Raw genomic sequence first — 26213 nt, 5'->3', positions numbered from 1 at the left:
CCCCTTCTCCTGTCCTGCTAGTCATTTCACCCCCGAATGCTTCCCTAGTAAAATGATCCGAGATTCGGATCAAAGATCCGGATCTTTTCAATGATCCGATTCGAATCATCCGGATCATTGAAAAGATCCGAACTTCCCATATCTAGTATGTACACGAGCACAGCTCAGGGGGCGGGGTCAAGTGGTATGAGGTCAGTGGATATACAGGCGGGTGGGAGTCTGGGGGTGGAGTCGGGCTGGTGGGTGGATACGGTCGGGCAGTATGAAGTCTGCAGAGACACAGTCGGGTAGGCGGAGTATTGGGGTGGAGTCAGACTGGTGGGTGGATGAGGCTGGGCAGGGTTAAGTCTGCAGACACAGGCGGGTGGGCGGAGTCGGGCAGTCAGCACAGGTGCATGCCGGGAGGTGTAGTCTGGGTTGGGTGCAGCACGTGCTGCGGGTGACGTGGGTGTGCCCGCGCCATGTGCCCGGAGGTAGGAGTGTAGGGGGCGGGGGCGTGTCAGGAGGGGTATATATAGTGGGGAGAGGCGGGTAGTCCCGGCAGAGTGGTGGAGGGGAGATTGTGCTGAGCTGTGGGGGCTGGTGCATGTAAGTGTCTGTATCATACGTGTGTATATCAATGACTCGATATAACATTTGTGACTATATAATACTGTGTGTATATCAATAACTATATATAACGTGTGTGTATATGTAATTGTGTGAGTATATAGTAATGTGTATATATTAGCTGTCACTTGTGGGGTGGGGGGAGCTTGGATGGAGTTTCTATGCATATGAGCTGTATTAGGTTGGTGATACGTTAAAAGTTTTTATGCATGTATATGGGGGGAAGGGGGGACTTTGATGGAGTTGATGTGTATTGGGGGGTCTTGGATGGAGTTTGTGTGTATGGGGTGGGTTATGTGTATTATTTGATATGTGCATTTATATGAAGCGGGTGATGTGAGCCTTGGACTGATTTGCATGTATTTGCCCCTCCCTAGTTGTATGGAGTGTGATGGGGTTTTGTACTTAAAGATCATGTGTAACAAAACCTACTAATGTGTCACTGTTCCCCTGTTTGCCTTATACTGCCCCTGGTGGTATGGTCCTTGTGTATGATAGGCCAATACTGTTCCCCCTGTCTGCCTTATACTGCCTCAGTGTTTACCCCAGGTTTTTAGCTGGGTGCTGCACCCGGCTAGTTTTGGAGAGCACCTGGCTGTCAACTCCTCTTCTGCTGCAAGCAGAGTAGTGTGGAAACATGCTGGCCCTGCATTCTCTCATCATGCCCCTCCCGCCTACTTTTTCATGACACCTGGCTACTTTTTCTTTCCACCCAACTAGAAAATTTCTGGGGAGAACACTGCTGCCCCTATTGGCATTGTCCTTGTGTTACCCAAGTTCTTACTGTCTGCCTTATAATAGCCCAATAGTGTACCTCTGTCTGCCTTATCCTGTCCCTAGTGATATGATGCCCCAATGGTATGCTTCTTGTGTATGATAGCCCAATACTGTTGCCCTGTCTTCCTTATACTGCTACAGTGGTATGGTCCATGTGTATACCCCAATACTGTTCCCCTCTCTGCCTTATACCTTCCCCCCCCCCCCCCCCCCCCCGTGGTATGGTCCTCGTGTATGATGGCCCACTATTTCACCTGTTCCAGTGCTATATGTGATGGCCTAATGCTGGCCGCATGGTTTAGTCTGTCTTGACTGTTCTCTTGTAGTATAGTCCTTGGCTGTTGGCCTAATGTCCCTTCACAGAAACATTCACTATTTCTCCTATCCAATTTTCACTGCTGACAGCAGCATGATGTTTGGGTAAGGTTGCTAGGCAATTATGCAGTTTTTGGGTAAGGAGGTTGCTAGGCAGTAGTGCTTTGTTTGGGTAAAGGGGTTGCTAGGCAGCAGTGGTTTGGGATGCACAGTAGTGATGCATGGGTAAGGGTTGCTGGGCACTAGTGTGGTTAAGGGTGTTGAGCAGCATTGGTTTGAGGGTAGACAGTAGTGTGGTGATCAGGCAAAGGCCTTGGTAAGTACATGGATCACCTCTGGGATGTAGTGGTTGGGAATTTTGTTTCACATGGAAAGCAAAGCCTCTCAGAATTGGCATTTTTAGGTGGGTGGTCATTTGGTTGTGGGTTATGACAGGTCCTCTTGATGAGGCTTGAGCTGGTCAGAAGTGGTTCCTGGCAGGTCTTGGTGAAACTGGCTATGCTTCCGGACACCTCATGTTGAAGACATGTAGAGGTCTTGACAAGACCAGCTGAGGTTCTGTAGAACAGTGCTGTGTAAAGTAAGGGGGGTTGTGTGGGGGAGATGAGTCATGGCTTCCAGTTTACTTGCATTCAGCTGATGTAAAATTAGGAAATTCTGTCTGCCCATCCTCCTCCTCTTGGCAGTGCCACAGGTCCTGTCCTCAGCTGGTTAGTGAGGAATGTTTCCACAAGTTGGGAGGGGTGGTGTGCTGAGGAAGGTGTAACCAATCTGTGGCTGAATTTCAGCCCTGTAGGACTACTAGTGTGTAACGCAGATCTATGTAACACTGGGGCCTCCTCCAGCCTGCTCCCTCTAGGTAAACTGATCTCTGCTAACCTTCAGCTTGCCTTATGGGGAACTAGAACATCTGGCCACATAGTAGGGGAGATGTCAATGCTCTGTGGCCAGGGATGGGGGAACATGGGCTTCTGTAAGGAATTCATGCTTTCCCAATCTGTAGCTCTTATCCTTCCTCTGGTTGTGCACATGTGGTCATGCATGCTGTAAAGGAGTTGGGATCCATTAGGTGTAATAGGGGAGGAGTTGCATTTCTCATACAGTAGGGTTCCCCAGCCTGTGGTGGGATCCCCCTCAGATCTGCTATCAGAGCATATTACTAGTCCTTCAGAGGGTTGTGTTTAGTGATGACTTGTATGTTTTGCCATAACAGGGTTAAGTACAGCAAAGCAAGACTGGCAGTAACCACTGCTTCTAGTGCCAGGGAGGTGGTTAGCTGGCAGTGAGCTCTTACCATGTTGGTGGCTCCTCCCACAAGACATGCCAGTCTGTGCAGGAAGAATGGAGAGGGGGGGAGTGGAGCCTGATTCACCTTACTTCATACAGAAGGGCATGGAGTACCATGTTCTCATAGTAAGGAGGTGCCTTGCTTCTGGTGTGTAACAAGCCTACTGACCACTTATTCTAAAGAGTACCTGCCAGTGCTTCGCAGGCCCCTCCTCCTGTTCAGATGTCCATGCCTGTGACATGGCTCACATGACTTTAGGCTGTTCCAGGGGCCCCCATATCTCTGCTCACAGACCCCAGTGTTTTTCAGGAACTGCATGCCTGGAGACAATACTGTTTACTGTCTAGTGTATAGCCCTGTCTGCCTGTATGTGGTTGGCAGTAGAATCCATTTATAGTAAACTCCAAGGGACCAGGAAAAGTAGTTCATTATATCAGAATTGGTCATACATGGTATGGTGGCCACTAATTATCCAACCTTTGCCAAATCTATATAGTATAAGGGAAAATATAATGAATGGATACTTATATTACGTAGAAATGGTAAGATTGGATAATTAGTGGCCACTTTTATACAGACACTTGCTGTGACCAAAGGACTGACTTTACTCTGAGATTTTACTGTATCTGCTCAGCATGGAAACGAGGGAATGGGAGTTGGGTGCTGAGGAAAGGGCACAATGCAGATTTATTGCAGGACTTGTATCAGATGTCTGTCTTTAAAGGTTATTATGCTGCTGCATATCTTAGAGCTGAGAGGAAGGCCTGAGTTCAGGTCCGCTGTAATAAAACAAAGGCACTCTGGGATGCTTGTCTAGCAGGTTTCCCTTTCAGGGATCCTCTGGCTCCCAGAAGGAAGAGCTGCAGGTTGGTTTTAAGGGTTTCAATGGTAGGAAATTCCACAGTATGTCTAACAGTACTGTGGTACGACTGTATTACAGTATATGGTATCATACAATTTGGGCCCCCATCCCAGTGTGGGGTGCCCCACTCCCTCAGCATACGTATGATTAAGCTGCTGGGAAATTTGGGGTGCCGGGTAAAATTATAAAAAGGCTCGCCCTGCTCCTGCAAAAGTCCTGGTGGTGTTAGAGGTGTAGCCAGTAGTAGGTGGCCACAGCATAGATAGCCAGGGATAGGTGTAGCCAGTATTAGGTGGCCACAGCATAGGTAGCCAGGGATAGGTGTAGGTGGCCGCAGCATAGGTAGCCAGGGATAGGTGTAGCCAGTAGTAGGTGGCCACAGCATGTGTAGCCGGTAATAGGTAGGTGCAGCATAGGTAGCCAGGGATAAGTGGCTGCAGTATAGGTAGTCAGTAGTAGGTGGCCATAGTATAGATCCTATGGGGAAGCAGTGACAGGGGTTACAAATACTCACTTACCAGTGAGTCCTGCACACTCTACTGGCTTCCTGTTTTTGCGTTCCATCTCCTTGTAACAGCTGTTTCAGGGAAATGGAGGGAGGAAGGAAGAAGCCAGTACACGTGTGGAGGACCTGCCAGCAAGTGAGTATTTATCCCTGCTGTTCGTGCGCCTGCTGCTGTCACCCCACCCATCTCACCCCCAAAAACAGGTAACGTGGAAACCCTAGTTTCCCAAGAAATAGGAGGAAGGGGTGTTGAATGGTCAGGGGGCTTCTCATGCCATCAGATAAGGGTGCTGGAGAATGGTCAGACTTCCTGATATTTGTAATGTGATCTTGCACTTCAGATGTTACCAGCATATTTACTATACTGCATTACTGTACATCATGTCAGCTGAGATGTCCACTTAAAAGAGACACTGAAGCGAAAAAAAATTGATATGATTTGTATGTGTAGTACAGCTAAGAAATAAAACATTAAGATCAGATACATCAGTCTAATTGTTTCCAGTACAGGAAGAGTTAGGGCTGGTTCAGATGGACGTTTGGAGGCGTTGCGTTCGTTGGCGTCGCGTTCAGCTGCGTTCGTGTGCGTTTGGATGCGTTCGCGTTTTTTCTTCCCCTAGGGGGACATTAGCCGTCGCGGTTAACCTCCCCTGGAAGCTACATGTAGCTTCCAGGGGCTCCTTGAACGCCAGGGAAAATCGGGACCCAAACGCTGCGTTTGTGTAAACGCGCTTGAAAGCTTGGTACAAACGCTCCCATTCACTTGAATGGGAGCGTTTAAGGGCTGGTTCAGACGGACGTTTGGAGGCGTTGCGTTTGCTGGCGTCGCGTTCAGCAGCGTTCGTGTGCGTTTGGATGCGGTCGCGTTTTTTCTTCCCCTAGGGGGACATTAGCCGTCGTGGTTAACCTCCCCTGGAAGCTACATGTAGCTTCCAGGGGCTCCTTGAACGCCAGGGAAAATCGGGACCCAAACGCCGCGTTTGTGTAAACGCGCTTGAAAGCTTGGTACAAACGCTCCCATTCACTTGAATGGGAGCGTTTAACACCAAGCCCTGAACGCTGGCTGTAAACGATCTGCAAACGTCCGTCTGAACCAGCCCTAACACCAAGCCCTGAACGCTGGCTGTAAACGCTCTGCAAGCGTCCGTCTGAACCAGCCCTTAAGAAACTCCAGTTGCTATCTCTATGCAAACAAGCCATTAAGCTCTATGACTTTCAAAGTCATGGAGAGGGCTGTTATCTGACTTTAATGATCTCAACTGTTCCTGGACTATTTACTTTTTTCTCTGCCAGAGGGGATGTCATTAGTTCAGACTGCTCTGAAAGAATCATTTTGAATGCTGAGTGTTTAATCTGCACATATTATAGAATGATGCAATGTTAGAAAAAACACTAATATACCTGAAAATAAATGGGAATATTTTCTTTGCTGCTAATCTTCTAGTAATCATAGTACACAACCAATTCACTATATCATATTTTTTTTCGCTTCAGTGTCTCTAAGTGTTTTGTTTACTAGAAATACATTAACGTGTACAGAGCTACAGAAGATGGCCCTGCAGGGTGTGATGTATGCGCAGTCACCCACCAATTCCTGTTCCCTTTGCTGCAGTTTACCATAAAGCCTCAGACCCTGAGGGAATCCTGAAGGCAGTCAGAACTGCAGGCAAAGTAACCTTTTGGATTGGTTGGTGAGTCCACACACAATCCAATTTCAATTTTGTATATACAATCGAAACAATCTGTGCTCTCATATAGAGGCCAGGCCGCTGCCACCAATCCACAATAAAAGCGTGCGAATGCGCTAATTCTAACTCTAGCTAAATCCTGTAGGAAAAGGTTAATTAGACAACCTTTCTAGAGATAGCAAAACTAACAATATTTAATATCAAAACAGTTATGGTAACATGTCTCTCTGAAGATGTGAATTCTTTTGGCGGAGATTTGTTTCAGAACAGCACTTAGACGAACGATTTTTAAATTGTTTAAAGAAATAATGCAGAACAAAATATAACAATAGAAACAAATGGATACAGAAATAATAAGGGTTCAATATGAAAATAGCTGACTAGTCTGAGCAGTTTGTCAAGTTACCATGTCCTTTGCGGTAAGTCCCACAGAGATATGTAGTCCAATTCTAGAAAGTTCTGCAGAATAGGTATTAATCCTTTTTATCCAGCCCAAATCTGTGATGGTACAGGATGGCTGGGCAAAAGACTTTTTCTCTGTCCAGCATTGTTGGTTTTAACTCTTGCTCTGCCAGAGGGCGGAGTTGTAAAAGGAGATGGGTGTTGTATACCTTCTCCCGCCCTTTGTCATGACAAGCAGAAAGAATAGGAAATTACTGGAATGATCCTAGCTCGGCAACATCCGACCAAAACCTGCAGTGAGTGACACAGGCGCGCTTCTAGCGTTCTGTGTCACACAGATACCAAACATGTGCATCTTGTGGTATCCCAAGGCAAATCACACTGTTGGTGGTTTTCGGATAATGGTAGGAACGTTCTGATTGGTTCTACCACACACAAATCATTACTAATAATGGTCTGCTAATTTTTGTAATGGCTAGCCTCGACAGAAAACTGATTAATTTAGTAAAATGTCTGAATGACTTATTCCTTCATATCCAGGTAAGTCATTCTCTCTAACCCTCTAACTCAACTCAGGCTAGATGCAGGAATGTGAATGGGTCCTAATGAGTTTTCGACCTGGCCTGTTTGTCCAGGCCTAGCTAGTATCGCCTTTGAAGATTTGTGTGCTATCTAAATGGCTTTGGTTTTAGGGTTTTATTGGGGATCTTCAGGAAGTGTAAACAAGCACTCACATTCCCCCAGTGCAGGGGTTGTGAGATAGGAAAACACACATTTTCTAACAGCAGGCTAATGAATTTAAAGGGGTACTCCAGAACCGATTTTGTGCGCAATTTACATGCACTTGCCGCAATGGCATTTGCGAAATCGTGACACAGGGATCCTACATATGGGTCTGTAGTCAAGCTGCTTGTACACATGGCCATTGAGATGGTTTTGACTTGCATTCCAGTTACGCTGGTTGTTTGCCATCTGTGAGGCTGTAGCTTTACAATTGCCAACATACAACTTGTTTTTGCAGACCTCAGACTGGTGGATATATTGGCCAGTGTTGGGATACATCCTCTTGGCTATACAGACCTCAGGCTGGTGGATGTTCAAGATTAGCGATGGTGGTTAGCTGGATAAAGAGCTGTCTTGCTTGTGGTGGTGAGGTTCCTTACATTCCCCCTCTGACTGTTTTTGTTTCTCTTCCAGGTGTGGTCAGTGCTTCCTTCAGTCCTGTGATCAGTCTGGTTGAGCACCATGGCAGAAGCTGCTGTGAAAGGTAATCAAGTTCTCTTGGCCTGGAGACTTGACCTTCTCTTGCCCAGATTGACAATGAGTTTCCATATATTTCCCGCTTTCATGTAAGCCGTATTTTGCTTGTATGTGGACCTATCATATTCCACCAGATTTGGTCCACTATAGTTGGATGCAGTCTTGAGATGGCATCTCACTGACTCTGTAAGGTTTGGCACTAGGAATATGGGGTAGAAGGTGGTCCATTACTGGAGATGAGCCAGAACATCATGTGAGGTCAGAGATGGGTTTTCACAAGTCATTTAAGTGGGCCTAAATGCAGAACTTCCCCTCTGCTTTAGGGCTGGTTCACACAGGCGTCTGCTGAGCTTTTGCTTGGCATTGCGTTCAAACGCCAGCGTTTAAACGCCAGCGTTTAAAAGCTAGCTTTTGAAGGCTTTTGAAAAGCGTTCAAGGCTAGCAGTTCTGGTCTCTGCTATTGTTTCCTCGCGTGTACTGCCTCTGAAAGCAGCATGTTGCTTTTGAGACTAGACGCAACGCTGGGATCTACTGCCAGGCTTTCATGAGAGCCTGCAAAAGCCAGCTCTAAATGCTCCCATTCACTTGCATGGGATGGCAGTAGATCCCAAGAAACGCTGCGTTAAACGCCACAAAAACGCCCGTCTGAACCAGCCCTATAGATCCAGAACAGCATAACCTTTACAGAAACCTTTTTGTTACTGATGCAAATCGTATAATCTGCACTTTCTACTTCCTGATTTATGGAAGCAGACATATTAACATCCTGTGCTTTCAAGTGGGCTTATCTGCCATAGGCAGTCATGTGACACAGAAGAGATCAGATTACAACTTGTGATTAGACGGCTTAACTTTCTAAATGCATACAGGGTGTATTTCCCTATTTTCCTTCTGTCCTGTGCAAGAGTTCAGGTGCACTTTAAAGGCATCAGAACCTTTAGAGGTTTGTAAATGTGCTCTGCAGGGGGCATCATTAACTAGTTCACCTACTGGGGGGCTGCTCAGACTCCCATCTATGACTGTCAGTCTTGCTGCTGTTGGCCCAGCAGAACCAGGATAGAAGTGGCCACAATGATTGTCCCCAGCCACGTGTGTGAGATGTATTAATGTGTGCTGGTAATATTTAGTAGAGCAGAATGTGAACAGGGCAAGAAGAGATGCTCCAGGATAGCCCCTCTATACCTGGTGCTGCTAGCTGTAGCCATATAGCCCCTCTGTACCCTGCACTGCTAGCTGTAGCCATATAGCCCCTCTGTACCCTGCACTGCTAGCTGTAGCCATATAGCCCCTCTGTACCCTGCACTGCTAGCTGTAGCCATATAGCCCCTCTGTAGCCTGCACTGCTAGCTGTAGCCATATAGCCCCTCTGTAGCCTGCACTGCTAGCTGTAGCCATATAGCCCCTCTGTAGCCTGCACTGCTAGCTGTAGCCATATAGCCCCTCTGTAGCCTGCACTGCTAGCTGTAGCCATGTAGCCCCTCTGTAGCCTGCACTGCTAGCTGTAGCCATGTAGCCCCTCTGTAGCCTGCACTGCTAGCTGTAGCCATGTAGCCCCTCTGTAGCCTGCACTGCTAGCTGTAGCCATGTAGCCCCTCTGTAGCCTGCACTGCTAGCTGTAGCCATGTAGCCCCTCTGTAGCCTGCACTGCTAGCTGTAGCCATGTAGCCCCTCTGTAGCCTGCACTGCTAGCTGTAGCCATGTAGCCCCTCTGTAGCCTGCACTGCTAGCTGTAGCCATGTAGCCCCTCTGTAGCCTGCACTGCTAGCTGTAGCCATGTAGCCCCTCTGTAGCCTGCACTGCTAGCTGTAGCCATGTAGCCCCTCTGTAGCCTGCACTGCTAGCTGTAGCCATGTAGCCCCTCTGTAGCCTGCACTGCTAGCTGTAGCCATGTAGCCCCTCTGTAGCCTGCACTGCTAGCTGTAGCCATGTAGCCCCTCTGTAGCCTGCACTGCTAGCTGTAGCCATGTAGCCCCTCTGTAGCCTGCACTGCTAGCTGTAGCCATGTAGCCCCTCTGTAGCCTGCACTGCTAGCTGTAGCCATGTAGCCCCTCTGTAGCCTGCACTGCTAGCTGTAGCCATGTAGCCCCTCTGTAGCCTGCACTGCTAGCTGTAGCCATGTAGCCCCTCTGTAGCCTGCACTGCTAGCTGTAGCCATGTAGCCCCTCTGTAGCCTGCACTGCTAGCTGTAGCCATGTAGCCCCTCTGTAGCCTGCACTGCTAGCTGTAGCCATGTAGCCCCTCTGTAGCCTGCACTGCTAGCTGTAGCCATGTAGCCCCTCTGTAGCCTGCACTGCTAGCTGTAGCCATGTAGCCCCTCTGTAGCCTGCACTGCTAGCTGTAGCCATGTAGCCCCTCTGTAGCCTGCACTGCTAGCTGTAGCCATGTAGCCCCTCTGTAGCCTGCACTGCTAGCTGTAGCCATGTAGCCCCTCTGTAGCCTGCACTGCTAGCTGTAGCCATGTAGCCCCTCTGTAGCCTGCACTGCTAGCTGTAGCCATGTAGCCCCTCTGTAGCCTGCACTGCTAGCTGTAGCCATGTAGCCCCTCTGTAGCCTGCACTGCTAGCTGTAGCCATGTAGCCCCTCTGTAGCCTGCACTGCTAGCTGTAGCCATGTAGCCCCTCTGTAGCCTGCACTGCTAGCTGTAGCCATGTAGCCCCTCTGTAGCCTGCACTGCTAGCTGTAGCCATGTAGCCCCTCTGTAGCCTGCACTGCTAGCTGTAGCCATGTAGCCCCTCTGTAGCCTGCACTGCTAGCTGTAGCCATGTAGCCCCTCTGTAGCCTGCACTGCTAGCTGTAGCCATGTAGCCCCTCTGTAGCCTGCACTGCTAGCTGTAGCCATGTAGCCCCTCTGTAGCCTGCACTGCTAGCTGTAGCCATGTAGCCCCTCTGTAGCCTGCACTGCTAGCTGTAGCCATGTAGCCCCTCTGTAGCCTGCACTGCTAGCTGTAGCCCCTCTGTAGCCTGCACTGCTAGCTGTAGCCATGTAGCCCCTCTGTAGCCGCCACTGCTAGCTGTAGCCCCTCTGTAGCCGCCACTGCTAGCTGTAGCCATGTAGCCCCTCTGTAGCCGGCTCTGCCTTGTGCTTCCTCACCTCGGTTGCCTCATATGTAGACAGTAGTGACTTTGTGAAGCAAAATTTACTTGTTGCATACTCAAGTTTTTTCCAACAAAGGGTTGTTTGTTTTTTCTCCTACTTAGACTGGAAATCGAAGTTCCTGGCAGTGAAGGGTGGCCTCCAGCAGGTTGCTGGGCTGGAGAGAAGCTATCCCAGACTCCGACCCTTTCAAGTTCTTCGAGAGGAAGGCCGAACCATTCCTCATACTGGCACTCTGCTGGAACAAGCTGAAGTCAGAAAGCCCTCAGACCGATATTCCCCATCTTCTGTCCAGGACCTCTTTGTTGCAGACAGCACTGGTTTTGTCCCCAGGAACCTAGTCTTGTTTGGACCTCATGGGATAGGTAAGACAACCACCTTACAGAAGATCATGCTGGACTGGGTCTCTGGAGTCCTATATAAGGACAAGTTTAACTTTGTGTTCTATATGAGCAGCAAAGATCTCAATCAGATTGATGGTAGCATCAACATTACCAAACTAGTGTCGAAAACATGCAAGCTAGAATGTCCACAGGATGTGATGAAGTCCATTTTTGAAGAACCCACCAAGATTCTTGTCCTGATTGATGGATTTGATGAGCTCCATTGGACCCTGGAAGATGACTATGATGACTATGAAGACCCTTTCCTGGAGACACACAAAGATACTTTCCTGAGATGTTGGTTCAACAAAGATGTCCTCAGTGAGACCCCACTGATCATCTCTTCATCATCCTTGTCATTGAAAAAGCTCAAAGACGTGGTTAATGATCCTTGTTCCATTGAACTTCTGGGACTCTCAGAGAATGAGATTGAGAAATATTTTCACCAGTCTTTTCCTGAAAAAGATCAGGCAGACCAGGCTCTTTCTGTCTTAAAAGAAAATGGGGTTCTGTGGAGCTTCTGTGCTGTACCTTTGACCTGTCAGCTTGTCTGTACTGTCCTGAAGGCTGGGATGAAGGAAATTGTCTCTGCAAACTGTAAAACCCTGACTTCAGTTTATCTGCTGTATGTCCAGAGCTTGCTGAAAGGTCATGCCAGTGGCAAGCCTGTAGAGGCCTGTCTGAAGAAACTGTCTGCCTTGGCCAATGAAGGGGTCCTGAATCACAAAACATTGTTTGAAGAGGAGGATCTAACAAGGCATGGGCTGTCCATCACAGATGTAGCCTTTGTTTTTCCAAATGCCACCCTCTTTCAGCAGGATGTGGAGGCCCCATCCAAGTACAGCTTCATTCACCTGAGTCTTCAGGAGTTCTTTGCTGCCTTGTACTACGTGTTGGGACAAGAAGCTGAGGATAAGGAGACCAGTGGTGTGAAAGGTGACTCTTTCCTCCCAAGAGTATGCAAGGAAAAATCCATCAGTTATCTGGCAGAAAATCACCCATTCTTGGTTGCCCCTGTAAGGTTCCTCTTTGGTCTTCTCCACAATGGTCAGTTGAAGGAGTTGGCAAGCAGCATTGGGTGTAATGCTTCCTTGAAGGCTAAAGGTGCTGTGGAAAACTGGCTGATTGGTGGAAAGTGCTCCAGAATTCCCAGTGCTGCCCTTTCTTGTCTCTATGAAGCCCAGGATGATGGTGTATTCAGAAGATTGCTTAACATTGAAAACCCTGTGGTTGAACTAGGCTTTTACTCTAGGGCAATGGAGACCATCTGTACCAGAGAACTGCTCTACTGTTTCAAGGATGGCAAGAACTCCATGAGCCTGGAAGACTTCCTGATGAGACCCAATGACTTGCAGCTGCTGTCCACCCTCTTCCATGGTGCTCCAAAGCTCTCGTAAGTATTGTAACACTAATGGGATGAGGTGGGAGCTTTTAGGTGTAGCTTCTCAGACATGAAGAAAAGTCTGGTCTACTTCATGACACACTGCCTGATCCAGAGGCAATCCCTGTAGCCACAAGATGCAGCCCTCTCACCCCAACATGGACCAGATGTCACTGTCCACACAGACTGCAGTGATCTCCTCAACTTTTTTTCCCAGCTAGGTGGCATGAAAAAGTAGCCAGGTGGGGCAAGATAAGAGAATGCAGGGCTGGTGCTTCTGTGCAGTTCGGCTTACAGCATAGGAGGTGAACCAATGACAGCCGGGTGCTCACCAAAACTAGCCGGAGCACCTGGCTAAAAGAGCCTGGGGAGAACACTGGTCTGCAGCTACCACAGATGTGTTAGGCTGCATTTCCACTTGTGCGTTGCAAATGGGCGCAGTAAAAAATCACATGCGGATGCAAATTTTGCATGCGGGTCTATGCGAATTTTCATGTGAATTCGCATGGATGACTATGTATGCGAATTTAACCATGGCAGTGCTGGTATGCTTTCCCATTGTTTCTATGCAAATTCACATACCCAAACCTCATGTGAATTTCCTAATAAATACATTGTATGCACTTTGCATAGCAGTATGCGAATTCTGATGGCTCTGCCATGCGAATTTTTTCTGCACAGAAAAACACAAAGGAATCCTGACAAGTGAAAACCGTCCCATTCTATTGCTATGGAAATTTGCATGCGAAAAACGCATGTGAATTCGCGATAGTGGAAATGGGCCCTTACAGTAACTCACATTTCTGCTGTGGGCTTCTGCCGCTGTCCTGCCTCATTGCCACAATTTCTGGTTGGTGGGTGGCTTACATGTCAAATGCCTGCAGGTTCTTCACCATGGGGTTTATGGGGAGTACCATTGCTTTCCTACAGGGGTTGCTCAAAAAGCCTGCAGGTTCTTCACCATGGGGTACTCCACCACTAGTAGAAAAAGGCACTCCACAGGCTTCAAACTTGCGTTTGTAATTTATTGAGCAAGACACACTACATGTTACGGGTCTCCTGACCCTTCCTCACTTGAGGAAGGGTCAGGAGACCCGTAACATGTAGTGTGTCTTGCTCAATAAATTACAAACGCAAGTTTGAAGCCTGTGGAGTGCCTTTTTCTACTAGTGGTGGAGTATTCGTATTGCAGGAGTGGTGGACCTGCAGAGAAAGTGCACCGGCATCCGCTACCTGGTCAAGGTTAGCTCCAATCTGAGCTCCAAGGAGGAGATTCCATCTTCACCATGGGGTTTATGGGGAGTGCCATTGCTTTCCTACAGGGGTTGCTATAAAAAATGACAGCCTAGGGAATCTTGGGCACACCGTAGGCTGTAATGTTAGTTAACATTCTAGCAGACAGTAATTTGGGTGCCTTCAGAAGACTGAGCCCATATTACCATTAAAAAAGGTGTAGATTGGACACCAGCAATAGCTGACAGCCAAATTGCATCTTTCCTCCTGAGTCTATGGTGGCCTGGAGGGGGAATAGTAACTAACGCTGCCGGGACTTGTGCAGGAGGATGGTGAGATCTTTCAGCTTTGCTCTGCACAGTTTCTCAATGCCTGTTTAGGCATGTATCCAGGGCTGTTCTGGGTGGTCAAATTACCAATAAGGAAGTGAGGCCAGACAGAGGCAGTGGGAGCAAAGGGGGCAATGGAGACAGCCAGAGGAGCAAATGCAGCCCGGCCCATAAACTGCTCTATTGCAGCCTGGCTGTGCACAGAGACCTCATCTTGCTGTCAGCAGCGATGATGCGCCTTATCCCAACCAAAGATTTGGCTCCAGCACCCTCCTATTGGTTGCATCAGTTTGCTTATATTTATTGGTACTTAAATGAGCACTGACCTCTGGTCCTTGAGTGAGGTTTGCTTCACAGCTGGATGTTGGGACTGAAGGAATTGCCTCAGGATTGAGCACTATTCCATGACCTTGGGCAGTCTGTGGGTGCTGTGACCTGGGGCAGTCTCTATTTTTAGGCAGGAGGGTACAAGTTTGCTGCTACTTGGCTGCTGCATGGTTCTTGTTCGCTGTCTGCAGCCATGGATGTATTGTTAGACTATCAGACCAAACTCACAAGGGGGCTACCAGTCCCAGGAGAGGACGTCGGGATGTGCTGTTATCTTTAGATGGGTTTGCATGTCTGCACTATGCATGTTACAGGGCTAGTTAGGACACCTACAATTATTGGGATACCTCTGCAGTGTAGGTGACTACACAAGATAATATAATCTCTAGTACCAACCGACCCCAGTTTTCCCTTAGCTGTAGGGATAGCAGTGGTGCCTGGATGACTTCTGTGAGTGCAAAGGAATTACTCTCTTGCTGTATTGCTGGCCCCACCCCTTAAGCACCTCCCTAATAGCTTATGTACTTGTGGGGATGTGCCTGGGTTTATGTTCTACACGTCTGGCACACCATGTACTGCTCACAGGGGCAGTTAGGACTAGGGAGGAGTGCTATTTAAAGGGACCCAGAGATTAAGAGCAAACTCTTTATACATAGGGCTTCCTCCAGCCCCATACACTCCGAACACTCCCATGCCGCCATCCTCTGCTGGCTGCAGTTATGAGAACGGGTCCCCGCTCTTCTGTCTGTCAGAGCCAGTCTAAGCGTAAGAAGTGCGCTGTCTGCATATTTCTCCAGTGGCCGCAGGAGATGCGTAGAGGGCGCACTTCTCCTGCATAGCCTGGCTCCGATATTAAGTCAGTTGTGCGACCTGGTTCTTGTAGCAGGGGACGGCAGCGTGGGAGCAATCAACATGTGGGGCTGAAGGAATCCCCTGGTATGTACTAAATCTTTCTTTTTCCCATCTCTGGTTCCCTTTAAGTTTGGTAGAACATCATGTCTGAACAGAACCCAACCAACCCTGTCCTGACCCATAGTTTGCATGGTGTTAGGGTATATCTTTACTTTACACTCTCCTCATTCCTGACACCAGAAATGAGGATTGATCAGACGGCAACAAACTGATGGGTTATTAGAACCCTCAGTCTGTCCTGTTGGAATTTTTTTTTTTTTTTTTTTGGTGACTTTGCACTGATGGCTAAACTAGTGAACATAGTGATGGGGACTCTATGGTGTGGGAAAAGTTTCAGGCCTGAACTTTTACCTTTTGGTGTTGCCTATTTCTCCTAGATTTACACGCTGTGGATTTGCTGAAGACCTGGAGCTGCCAGGAAAGTCTTCATGGTTGTCCAACACAAACAGTAAAGTCAAAGAACTTGAGTAAGTTGAGCCTCCTTTCTAGCCAGTATCTCTTGGGTGGGGGAAGCCTTTTTGAAGGCACACAGCATGAACTGTCTCTTCTTCCTGCAGGTTCCATGTGTGTGTGGTCACCCCAGCCTTCTTCGCTGATCTCGCCTCTCTCCTCTCCACCAGCCGATCTCTCACTATACTTCACTTGAGTCACCACAACCTGGAGGTCTCTGCTGTGAAAGCTGTATGTGATGGTCTACGCCACAAAGACTGTATCCTGCAGGAACTGATGTGAGTAATTTTTTTTATGGTCTGGTGGAGGATGGGTTGTCATGAGACAAGTCTTGACCTTTCATTTGGGGACCCCCATCCTGTTGAGTACCTGCTAGCTTCATAAGGTGTCCACTTCCTTGGCCTTGTTCAGAATGTGGTGTTATACTGGAATATCTGTAGAGAAAGGAGCTTGCCTTAGTAACTAGAGGTCTACCCCTTTCCAGGAGAGTCCAAGATCCAATAATAGTTGGCAGGGATGTCCCAGCATGTGCAGGTATAAGCCATAATATGGGAGGGACAAATGTGCAAAGGATGCTTTTAGAATTATTTTGTGGGCACAACTCTGGCTTTTTGACTCTTGGACAGTTAGACCCTCATCTCACTTCGGCAACATTAGTGGTGCTTCATACCTTGTAGGGGACACTACATGCAGCATCCATGATCACCTGTGCTGCACCCTGTGTTGCTGACACTGGAACACATTTCCATTGAGCTGATGGTGCTGTCCATTCATTTGAATGGAGTGCACTTTAGCCACAAGGCTGTTTACCACTGGCAGAGTGCTAGTGTGATCTGGCCCTGAAGGCACTTGTGTCCAGTCTGCTTCTCATCTAACTTTTGTTATGTGGACACAATGCATTAGTGTGCTCAGGCCCTTCGCTTGCTTGTTTCCCCACATGTCTATCATTTATGCCCACAGACTGAATGACTGTAACCTGACTTCAAGCTGCTGTGAAGAGCTGGGCTCTGCTCTCAAAATCAACCGCTCTCTGCTCAAGCTGGACATGGCACTGAACAACCCAGGGGAAGCTGGTGTCAACTTCCTGTGTGAGGGGCTGAAGGAGCCAGGATGTACCCTGCAGGATCTCAGGTGAGGGCTGAGGGTTCGCAGGGGAGTGGGAGGTCAGCATGAGGTAATAAGCTTGGTTCAGGCCTTCGTATAGTCCATGCTAGGTGGAATCTGACCCTTTGTATAGCCCACACTAGGAGTCTGGCCCTTCAGGGTTATAACTTAATCACATCTGAAGACCTCCCTAGCCTGGAACTGTGGTGTCAGTGCGTGGTTACTTGCCTCGGTGAAAGTGATGCAAGAGGGATATGGAGGCTATCTAGATCGCTGGCACCCCTGCTGATCTATTTGGCTGCAGTAGTGTTTGTCAGAGCTGGCAAGATTCAATACCAGAAAAAAAGCATGCAGCCAATGTCAGAAACGCCTCATCTGCTGCATGCTTTTTCAGGGGCTATGGCTAAAAGGAGTGGCAGAGTATCAGCAGGATAGCCAGGCAACTGGTATTTGAAGGTAAATATGGCAGCCTCCATATTACACTCGCTTCAGTCGTCCCTTAATGAGTTCTGGATACTATAATTCACGTGAATGTTGGTTTTCTGCAAACATGCACGTTTTAGGGTATGGGGGGGGGGGGTGTTATATGGGAGTGGTTCAGACATACTCAAGATGACTGTAGGTGGAGCTGCAGTGCTCAGGCTCCTCCTCTTGGTGTCAGCCATCTCATGTTACATGGGAGTGGTTCAGACACACTGGAGATGACTAGGTGGAGCTGTGATGCTCGAGTTTGATTTGCTGTACAGGACTTGGGCATTGGGTCTGTCATGCATTGTCTGTCTTCTCTAGGCTGGACTTCTCTGATCTGACTTCTTCCTGCTGTGAGCACATTGGGGCTCTTCTGAAGATCAACCGCTCAATCACTGTCCTGCACATGAAGGATAATGACATTAAGGACGTTGGAGCTAAACTCTTGTGTGAGGGCCTCCTACACCCTGGGTGTCCACTAAAGGAACTTAGGTGAGGTCAATGTCATGCACTTGGGGTGGACTGGCCAATGGAATCGGGTGGGGATGCATGGTTGGTATGGAATGGGGAGTTATCTAAAGGGACTCGTATATCCTGTCTTGATCTCTGCAGGTTACATGAGAGCAACATAACATCAGATTCCTGTGAGGACTTCAAGTCTGTTCTTCTGAAGAACCACACTCTGACCGTGTTGGACCTGACTGACAACAACCTGCAGGACTCTGGAGTGAAGATCTTGTGTGAGGCCCTGAGGGACCCAGTCTGCACTCTGCAGGAACTGAAGTGAGTGGTTCAGACAGCCCCACATGAGCCTCAGTCTACACCAGGCATGGGCAAACTCTGCCCTCCAGCTGTTACAGAACTACAAGTCCCACAATGCATTGCAGGAGTCTGACAGCCACAGTCATGACTCATAAAGGCAAATGCATTGTGGGACTTGTAGTTCCATAACTGGAGGGCAGAGTTTGCCCATGCCTAGTCTACACTGTATACTGGCCAGCCTAACCTTGTCCCTCTGTCCAGCTTGCAGCACACTGACCTGTCTCCAAATGCCTGCCAAGATATTGGCTCTGTCATCACGGTCAACCGAGCTCTGCACCACCTGGATCTCACCTGGAACAGCATTAAGGACCAAGGAGTCAAAGTGTTGTGTGAGGCCCTAAAGAATCCAAACTGCACCCTAAAAGAGCTGAGGTGAGCTGCTAAATCTCCAAACTAATATCCAGAGCTCTGCTGCTCGACATTCTCCTCCCTCTGAGGGTGACACTGCTCTGGTGCTCCTCCCCTGAGGATGACACTGCTGTCTCCAACCACAGAAAGGGGGGTTAACTGACATCTAATAGCCTTGGGGTAGACTAAAACCCTCAATAAGAATTCCCCTTCCACTCCTTTGGAAGGAGCGTCCCCTGGTAATCTGCAGATCCCCCCCCTCCCCCCCTCATATGGACTTGTCATGCAGGAACCCCTATGTATAGAACCATACCTCGCAACACTGAGATAAGAGTGCTGCTGTAAGACACACCTCTGCCTCATCTGTAATTGCACCCACTGCCAAAGAGGTTTATCATCAAATGTACTAATACTCTCTAACATTCTGTTTTAAAATGAAGGGAAAACTATCAATTGAAGAATTATATATTTTTTTTTTCTCCAATGCAACACATTTTTTAGTAGATAAATACATAAACCTGTAGAGTGTTGGTTCCCAAAAGAGGGACAGGAGAGTTGCTAGAACTTCCTTCATAGCTTGGGTGGCCATAAGCAGTCTTTAAAGCAGATCCGAGGTGAAAAACTAACTATAAAAAGTAATTTGTCTTTATTTAGTTTAGATGGCTTGCACAGTAAACTAGCTGCAAACGGCTTTATCAATAAATAAATATTATTTTCCTGTTATACAATTAGAGCTGCCATTTTCTTCTTGTAATCACTACACAGGTAATCTATCTTTATTTACACACCTCGGACTGTGTAAACTCCACTCCCCCTTCCCTCCCCTACACTCCCGACTCCCTCCCCTTGCCTCCGAAATCCCGTGCATGCTCAGTATGTGCTGGGGCTCTCCTGTGTGATAAGAAGCTGTGTATTGGAACACAAACTGGAAGAATACAGGCAGCATTTACACAGCTGTCACGCCTCTCCTGTCACTACCTCTGGCTGCAGATGTGCTGTCACTCCTCACATTGCATGCAATCACATCAGACCTCATGTCGGCATGGCTGACCCCCTGAGTGAGGGGGCAGAGTGAGGGGGCAAAAGAGGAAAGGGTAAAAGAGTGAGGTGAGTGTCTTACCAAAGCAATCTACTTCCTCCACATGCTGACTCAGCCCCAGCAGCACAGCAGCTTCAAGACCTTTTGACCTCCTCTTCTGACCTGGCAGGATGCTAAGAAACTTTAGCTGCCAGAGTCACTGAAGTCTGCCGAGTGCTGAATTACAGAAGAGAGACAGATCCAGCTCACGCTGAAGTCACAGGGAATGGAGACATAATCATCTCCTGTGACTTGAGTAAAGATGAGCTAGGCAGCATTGCAGGCACAGAAGCTAGCAGCAGTGATGGATGCCTGTTTTTGTCACTCTCCCTGGGCAGAAGTGGAATCAGGGAGTAGCATACATCAGTGTGCCAATCTGCACCCAGGAAGGCAACATGTGAAAGCTAGCCTTGGTCCCCTCCTCCCTTTCAGCAGATCAGTGCGGCGTAACTTCCCTGACTCCAGCGTGGAAGTCTTCTCTTATCAGCATTCCATCCTGTAACTCTGCCTCTGTGCTCTGGTCTTCCTGCATGTCGGGTGAACTCACATGACATGCAGACCAGGAACACAGAGGCCGAGCTACAGGATCTGCGTGCAGACAAGAGAACTTCCACGCTGGAGTCAGGGGAGTTATGCCACGCTGATCTGCTGGAAGGGGGCAGCTTCTGATACAGTATACAGCTGCTCACGCTAGTATCGCGTGGGCTCCAGAATGGAAACGCCGCCTCTGCCTCCTGTAGTCAAAGCCTCCTCCTCCCGATAATTAGGTCCCATAAGTCTTTGCAGCCTGGGACTGAACACCACAGCGTTAAGAGGAGCTGAGGTGGCATGGCTTTCTGTTAGGTTTTTATTATATAATAAATATAAAGGCATTTATAGGGTGTAATGCCCTAACAAATATGTCCAAAAGGGACAAACAGGGACATCAAAACTTGGTCTCGGATCCACTTTAAGGACTTTGCCCCATCAGTGGTGGGGCTGTTGTAGCATAAATCTAACACTGGGGGGCAGTGCAAGGAGATGGAAATCAGAATGAGTTCTGTCTTCCCCAGGTTGTATGGATGTGATCTAACAGTGTGTGAGGACCTCGCCTCTGTCATCCACACAAACCACACTCTGAACAAACTGGAGCTGTCTGGAAACCAGTTTGATGACCAAGCGACAAAGGCTTTGTGTGAGGCCCTGAGGAGCCCCGGATGTTCCATGCAGGAGTTCCGGTAAGTGGCATGTGGTAGTACAGACCGGGCTGAGGGGCAGTGCTATTGCTTTCTGTCCCTGATGGAAACATGAATTGGTGTTAACCCTTCATGAAAATACTTGAACAGAGGTGCCAGGATAGAAACAGTTTAAACTGGTGGTTATATCCTATCTTGGTGCCTCTGTTCAATTTCTTTGTCGTCTCTAGTCAACCCTTGGAGGGGTGTTACCCAGTTCCATCTATATAGAGTGCACCTTCTTAACCTGAGTGGGGTCAGATCTTAATATCCCCACCTGACTTTAGTGGTTGCCTATGTGGTAACCCACTCTTGTGAGTAGAACAGTCTTGTAGCAGTAACTGGTTTACAACATGCTACACTATATATTGGGCTCCCTGTGTCGTCCTGTCTCCTTGGTGGTATTAACCCTTGATCTAGCAGCAATGCATGACTCACATCAGCAAACCATGCTGAACAAGATGGAGGCTCCAAGTTCTCATGCTGCAGCTTTATCAAATTAAGCCTAACCACCAACATAAAGATCATCTCATACTAACTTGCAAGCAGCCAGCTCATGTTTATGTTACGGCCAAAACCAGAAATCGGCCAATTCTAGAACTGGCCGATTTTACGTCGGCCAAAGTCCAAAATGCTGGGAATTTCTGACATTGGCCGGCCAGTTCTAGACTCGGCCAAAGTCCAAAGCGCAGAAATCCCAGAACATCCCGGGTCCTGTCAAGCACCATTAATGGCACTTCCTCTCTGCTCTGAAAGATACAGCATACTAATCATTTTTTTTTTTTTTTAAAGAAAAGCATTTCTTCATTACAGCTGATACAAATCCTGCAATAAATCTGCACTGTCTACATCCTGCTTTCTTGGGAGAAGACATTGTTAACATCCTGTGCTTTTAAATTACCTGCTCTGCTGTGGAAGTCAGGTGACAGAGGAGAGATCAAATTACAGTGGTGATTAGTCACAGATGAGGGGGCTGTGCAGGGCTGGGGGGAGGTGCAGGGCTGGGGGGAGGTGCAGGGCTGGGGGGAGGTGCAGGGCTGGGGGGAGGTGCAGGGCTGGGGGGAGGTGCAGGGCTGGGGGGCGGTGCAGGGCGTGCTTTGCTGGGGGTGCTTTGCTGGGGGGCTGGGGAGGGGGTGCTCTGCTGGGGGGCTGGGCTGGGGAGGGGGTGCTCTGCTGGGGGGCTGTGCATGGCTGTGGGTGTTCTGCGCATGGCTGGGGGAGTCTTTGCTGGGCTGGTTGTGGCTGGAAATGCTTTGCATGGTTGGAGGGGGGGGGGGGCTTTGCATAGCTGGGTGTGCTTTGCTGGGCTGGCGGAGCTTTGCTGGAGGAGCCGCCAGGAAGCCCCGCTCACCTCATCCCCTGCTGCCGCTAAGTACTCAGACCTCCGATCAGGGCGACCACCAGGCGGAGAAAGGCAGAGCAGCGCGCACGCTACCCGCCCGGACCCATACACTTCATATGCAGAAGTGTTCAATGACGTCACTTCTGCATTGAAGTGTTCGGGTCCAGCGGGTCTCGCGTGAGCTGGCAGCTGCTATGCCTGTCTCTGCCTCCCTGGAACGTACGGTCGCCCTGATCGGAGGTCTGAATACTTAGCGGCAGCAGGGGATGAGGTGAGCGGGGCTTCCTGGCGGCGGTGAGCGGGACTTCAGGACTTGGCCGGCCACGTGAAGTTACAACGCGTTCTGGCCGGCCAAAGTCCGAAACTGAAGCCCGTTTCTCACATTGGCCGCAGGAGCCGGCCACTTCACATACTGACCGGCCAGAACCCGAAGTGGCCAGACTTCGGGTTCTGGCCGTAACATATACAAGATACACTCATACAGCATGCATATGTCCCCCTTCCCAGGACATATAGGAGAATAGATGGTTGGCTGCAAATGGTCCCTTTTTTTTTTTTTTTTTTTTTTTTTTTTTTTTTTTTTTCACGTAGTATGCAGGAGTCTGCCTGCTGCTAGGAGTGGTGGAGCAAGCCTGAGAGGGAACCTCAGTAGCATGAATTGTCTGCTGCTAGGAGGGGACCAATCCTGAGGGAACCTGAGTAGTATGCAAGGAGTAAACCAATCCTGAGGAGGAAACCTCAGCTTTGGTGGGTTGGCTTCTCCAAAAATGCTGCAGTGTCAAATTAAGACTGTCCATTTTGTTATCCAAAGTCATCTGTAAGGGTTAATTTTGATTTGGCCCACCCAGTTGCCCCTCCATGGTCTGAGTAGGGGGAGCCCAGCTATTTTGTACAGTTGATTGAATGGTATCATGCATGGTATCATGCTGGCTCACTTGGACTAATATCTTTATATAGCGCTGACATATTCCGCAGAAAGGTACAGCGTATAGTCTTGTCACTAACTGTCCCTTGAAGGAGCTTACAATCTAGTCCATACCATACTCATATGTATATTGTGTAGTGTATGTATCATAGTCTAGGGCCAATTTCAGGGGAGGGGGGGGGAAACCAATTCCATTATCTGTTTTTGGGATGTGGGAAGAAACTAAAATGCCTGGAGGAAACCCACACAAGGGAGAACATAAACTCCTTGCAGATGTTCTGGCTGGGATTCAAACAGGGGACCCACCTATGCAAGGCCATAGCACTAACCACTGCGCCACCATGCTGCTCCTGTATTAGGCTGCTCAAGTGCTTTTCTAAGCCAAACATGAAAATTCTAAGCACAGATGGCAAAAGCTGGCCTGAAGTCTTGTGCCTGGCCAGAGCCTTGCTGCCTGTATCAGTAACCCTTGCTGGGCCCCAGCCAGAGTCTTGCTGCCTGTGTCTGTCGGTAACCCTTGCTGTTTCCTCAGGGTGGGATATTGTGCCATGACAGCTACATGTGCAGAGGAGGTCCTGTCTACCATCAATACAAACAAGACCCTGGAGGTGCTGGATGTCTCCTTCGGCTATGAGGGAGAGCCTCCTGCTGACTTAGATGACCTCTGCAAGAAGTTCCACCACCCAGCATCTACTGTGGAGAAGAACGAGTAAGTGCCATCATTGTCAATTCTCTGCCTCCAAGTGGCTCCTGCCCCAGTCTGAACACTCGACCCTCTAAACTCCACGAGCAGACCACTAGTTCGACGAAATCTTTATTCCATCTCAAGTAGTAACACAAAAATGACTCCAGTGAGAGAATATACACTGCTCATTCTAACCTCAGCACAGTTCTCTTAAGGTGGCCACACACCATACTTCCAATAATTCCAGATCGATAAAAATTCAAAAAATACGATCAGATTTCCCATTTTTCCTTCAGGCTCTCGGATCAGATTTAGTGAATTTGCGTAAAATCTGAATTGTATGGCGTGGACACCTTAGATTACCTGGCTCTTATGCTAGGTATGGTACAGAATAGCGCTGCGCCTGTAGCTGCAAACACTGTCGAAGGATCCCAATCCCTTACTAAGACAATAATAAAACAGATTGTGCTACCCAGTAGCACAATCTGTTTTATTATTTTATCTTATGCTAGGTACACACCATACAATTTTCTGTTAGAATTTTCTGATCAAAATTTTTATTTTGACTTTTGGTAAAACAACTTTCCACTTTTATAAAAATCGATCAAAATTTAAGATTCGACATGTTGGAAAAAATCCTATTTGGCAGGTAAATTTTAACCCAAAATTGTATTGTGTACCTAGCAGTATAGGCATTACACAGAAGCTTCCAGAAACGCCTGTATACCAATAGGTCTTATCAGAGGGTACAGAAGTTTCCAGCAAGTCCGTGGTTTCTTTAAGTGTATAGACACACATGTGGCAGCTCCAGCTATCTGAAGCAGCAATTAGATCTTAATTATTATAGCTGGCATCAAACAGAATAGAAAAGAAACATGATGCATTAAACTGTACAATACATGGCATAGGAATACTATAGGCTTGCCACACCTTGCTGCCACCATAGGGGGCACTAGACCCACACCTGTTAAAAGGAGCTGTGGCCAAAGATTAGCAGAAGGGGACAGTTTATTTCTTGGGCAGAGGAGGTGTTAGGAGTGCTATTCACCCTAAAGCCCCCATCTACACCATACGATTCATTGTGTGATTCTATTAAGATTCTATTTACGATCTGATTAAATCCAACATGTCCAATCGGGATTCGATTTGCGATTGTTTTGCAATGGCAAATCAAATTGCATCAAATCCCAATCGGACATGTTAGATTTAATCAGATTGTAAATAGAATTGTAATTGTACAAAGAATCGTATCGTGTAGATGGGGCATAAGCATATTGTGCAGAAGGTGAAAAGGGAGGGGCTCCAGATTGAGCAACAGCTGCCCCAGTGACTTCTCTAAGACACCCCTCACACCAGTGACCTGACCATCTCTGCAGGACACTCCCACTCCCACTAACACTGAGCACAGCTTCCTTCCTGTCTGCGGGACACACTGAATTCTGTTTCCTTTGTCTCTGCAGGACAGAGGATGGTACTTACATCTACTTCAAGTATAAGAAGCAGAAGTGATTCTTGATCTCCTGCAGGAGGAACACCTGAAGGTAATTATCCAGCCTGTCCTGCTAAGGGGTAACTCCGGCTAGTCTTTTCATTGCTGTGGAGTGGTAAAACCTGTTGCATAGGGTGAAGTTTCCTCCAGTGGGTGGATGAAATGAGGCAAACTGTCTGCTTAGACCCATCTATACAGGGCCCTGCTGGTTGGCTTGTCCCTCTCACTGTCCTGGTGCACTTTTCAGTTTTGTGGTGGTGGGACAAGACTTGGCTCCTGCAGTGGTTAGAGCAGGCTGGTGGAACTGATTGGGATTGGCCTAAACTGAACCTTGAGGACCAGTGTTTCAGGCCAGATGTTGGCACAATAACTTGTAATCTTGTTTTCCAGGGACGCCTAACTGCTGTTCCATTGGCCTCTCTCAAACTTGACGCTTTGAACACTTCCTCATTTACTTCTGCATTCTGTATGGCACCTGGGATGCAGGAAACATGGTGACTCCGGTCTGAGCTGTAAGATGTCCTGAACCCAGAAACATGTTTGCAAGATACCAACTGCCAGGAACCTCTAACCAAAGACTCCAAGCACCTTAACTTCGTAACCGGTTTCTCTGGTGGTTGTCCTGCTTCCTTATGGTTTAATCCTCCCCAGCCCCCAGTTAGGACAGGTCAGGTGACAGTGCAGGTTGTGTGATAGGATACTGGAGGCCTTACACACTCTAGGTGTTCTCTCCTGACCCTACACTAGTGGTGTAGTATTTAGGTTGGCTTTTGCACTAGAAGATGGTTCTGCCATGTCTACTTCACAATTCTGTCACCCAGCAAAGGACAGGTGACTGATGCTCACTCAATTGTCTTACTCCTCAACTTATTCTAGATTTGCGCAAGATGTTAAAGAAATAAAAAAAAAAAACTTGCAATAAA

General features: G+C 48.2%; 1 protein-coding gene across 2 annotated transcripts; it reads left to right on the top strand.

Annotated features, from left to right (window-relative positions):
- Positions 1-491: 491 nt before the first annotated feature.
- Positions 492-26213, top strand: LOC137534251 (NACHT, LRR and PYD domains-containing protein 14-like). 2 transcript variants are annotated; one of them, XM_068255659.1, is made up of 13 exons: positions 492-588; positions 7644-7713; positions 10905-12576; positions 15743-15832; positions 15923-16093; positions 16776-16946; positions 17709-17879; positions 18000-18170; positions 18411-18581; positions 20688-20852; positions 23649-23825; positions 25262-25342; positions 25681-26213. In XM_068255659.1, exons 2-12 carry the CDS (start codon positions 7692-7694, stop codon positions 25308-25310), a joined length of 3030 nt encoding a protein of 1009 aa, XP_068111760.1. In that variant the 5' UTR covers positions 492-588; positions 7644-7691; the 3' UTR covers positions 25311-25342; positions 25681-26213. The 2 variants fall into 2 exon arrangements, with proteins under 2 accessions (XP_068111760.1, XP_068111759.1); XM_068255658.1 differs by lacking the exon at positions 492-588 and adding an exon at positions 7478-7595.

Source organism: Hyperolius riggenbachi, chromosome 10, assembly GCF_040937935.1.
Source record: "Hyperolius riggenbachi isolate aHypRig1 chromosome 10, aHypRig1.pri, whole genome shotgun sequence".
NCBI lineage: Eukaryota > Metazoa > Chordata > Amphibia > Anura > Hyperoliidae > Hyperolius > Hyperolius riggenbachi.
Note: the sequence above shows the minus strand (reverse complement) of the source record. Positions and strands in the feature narration are given on the sequence as shown.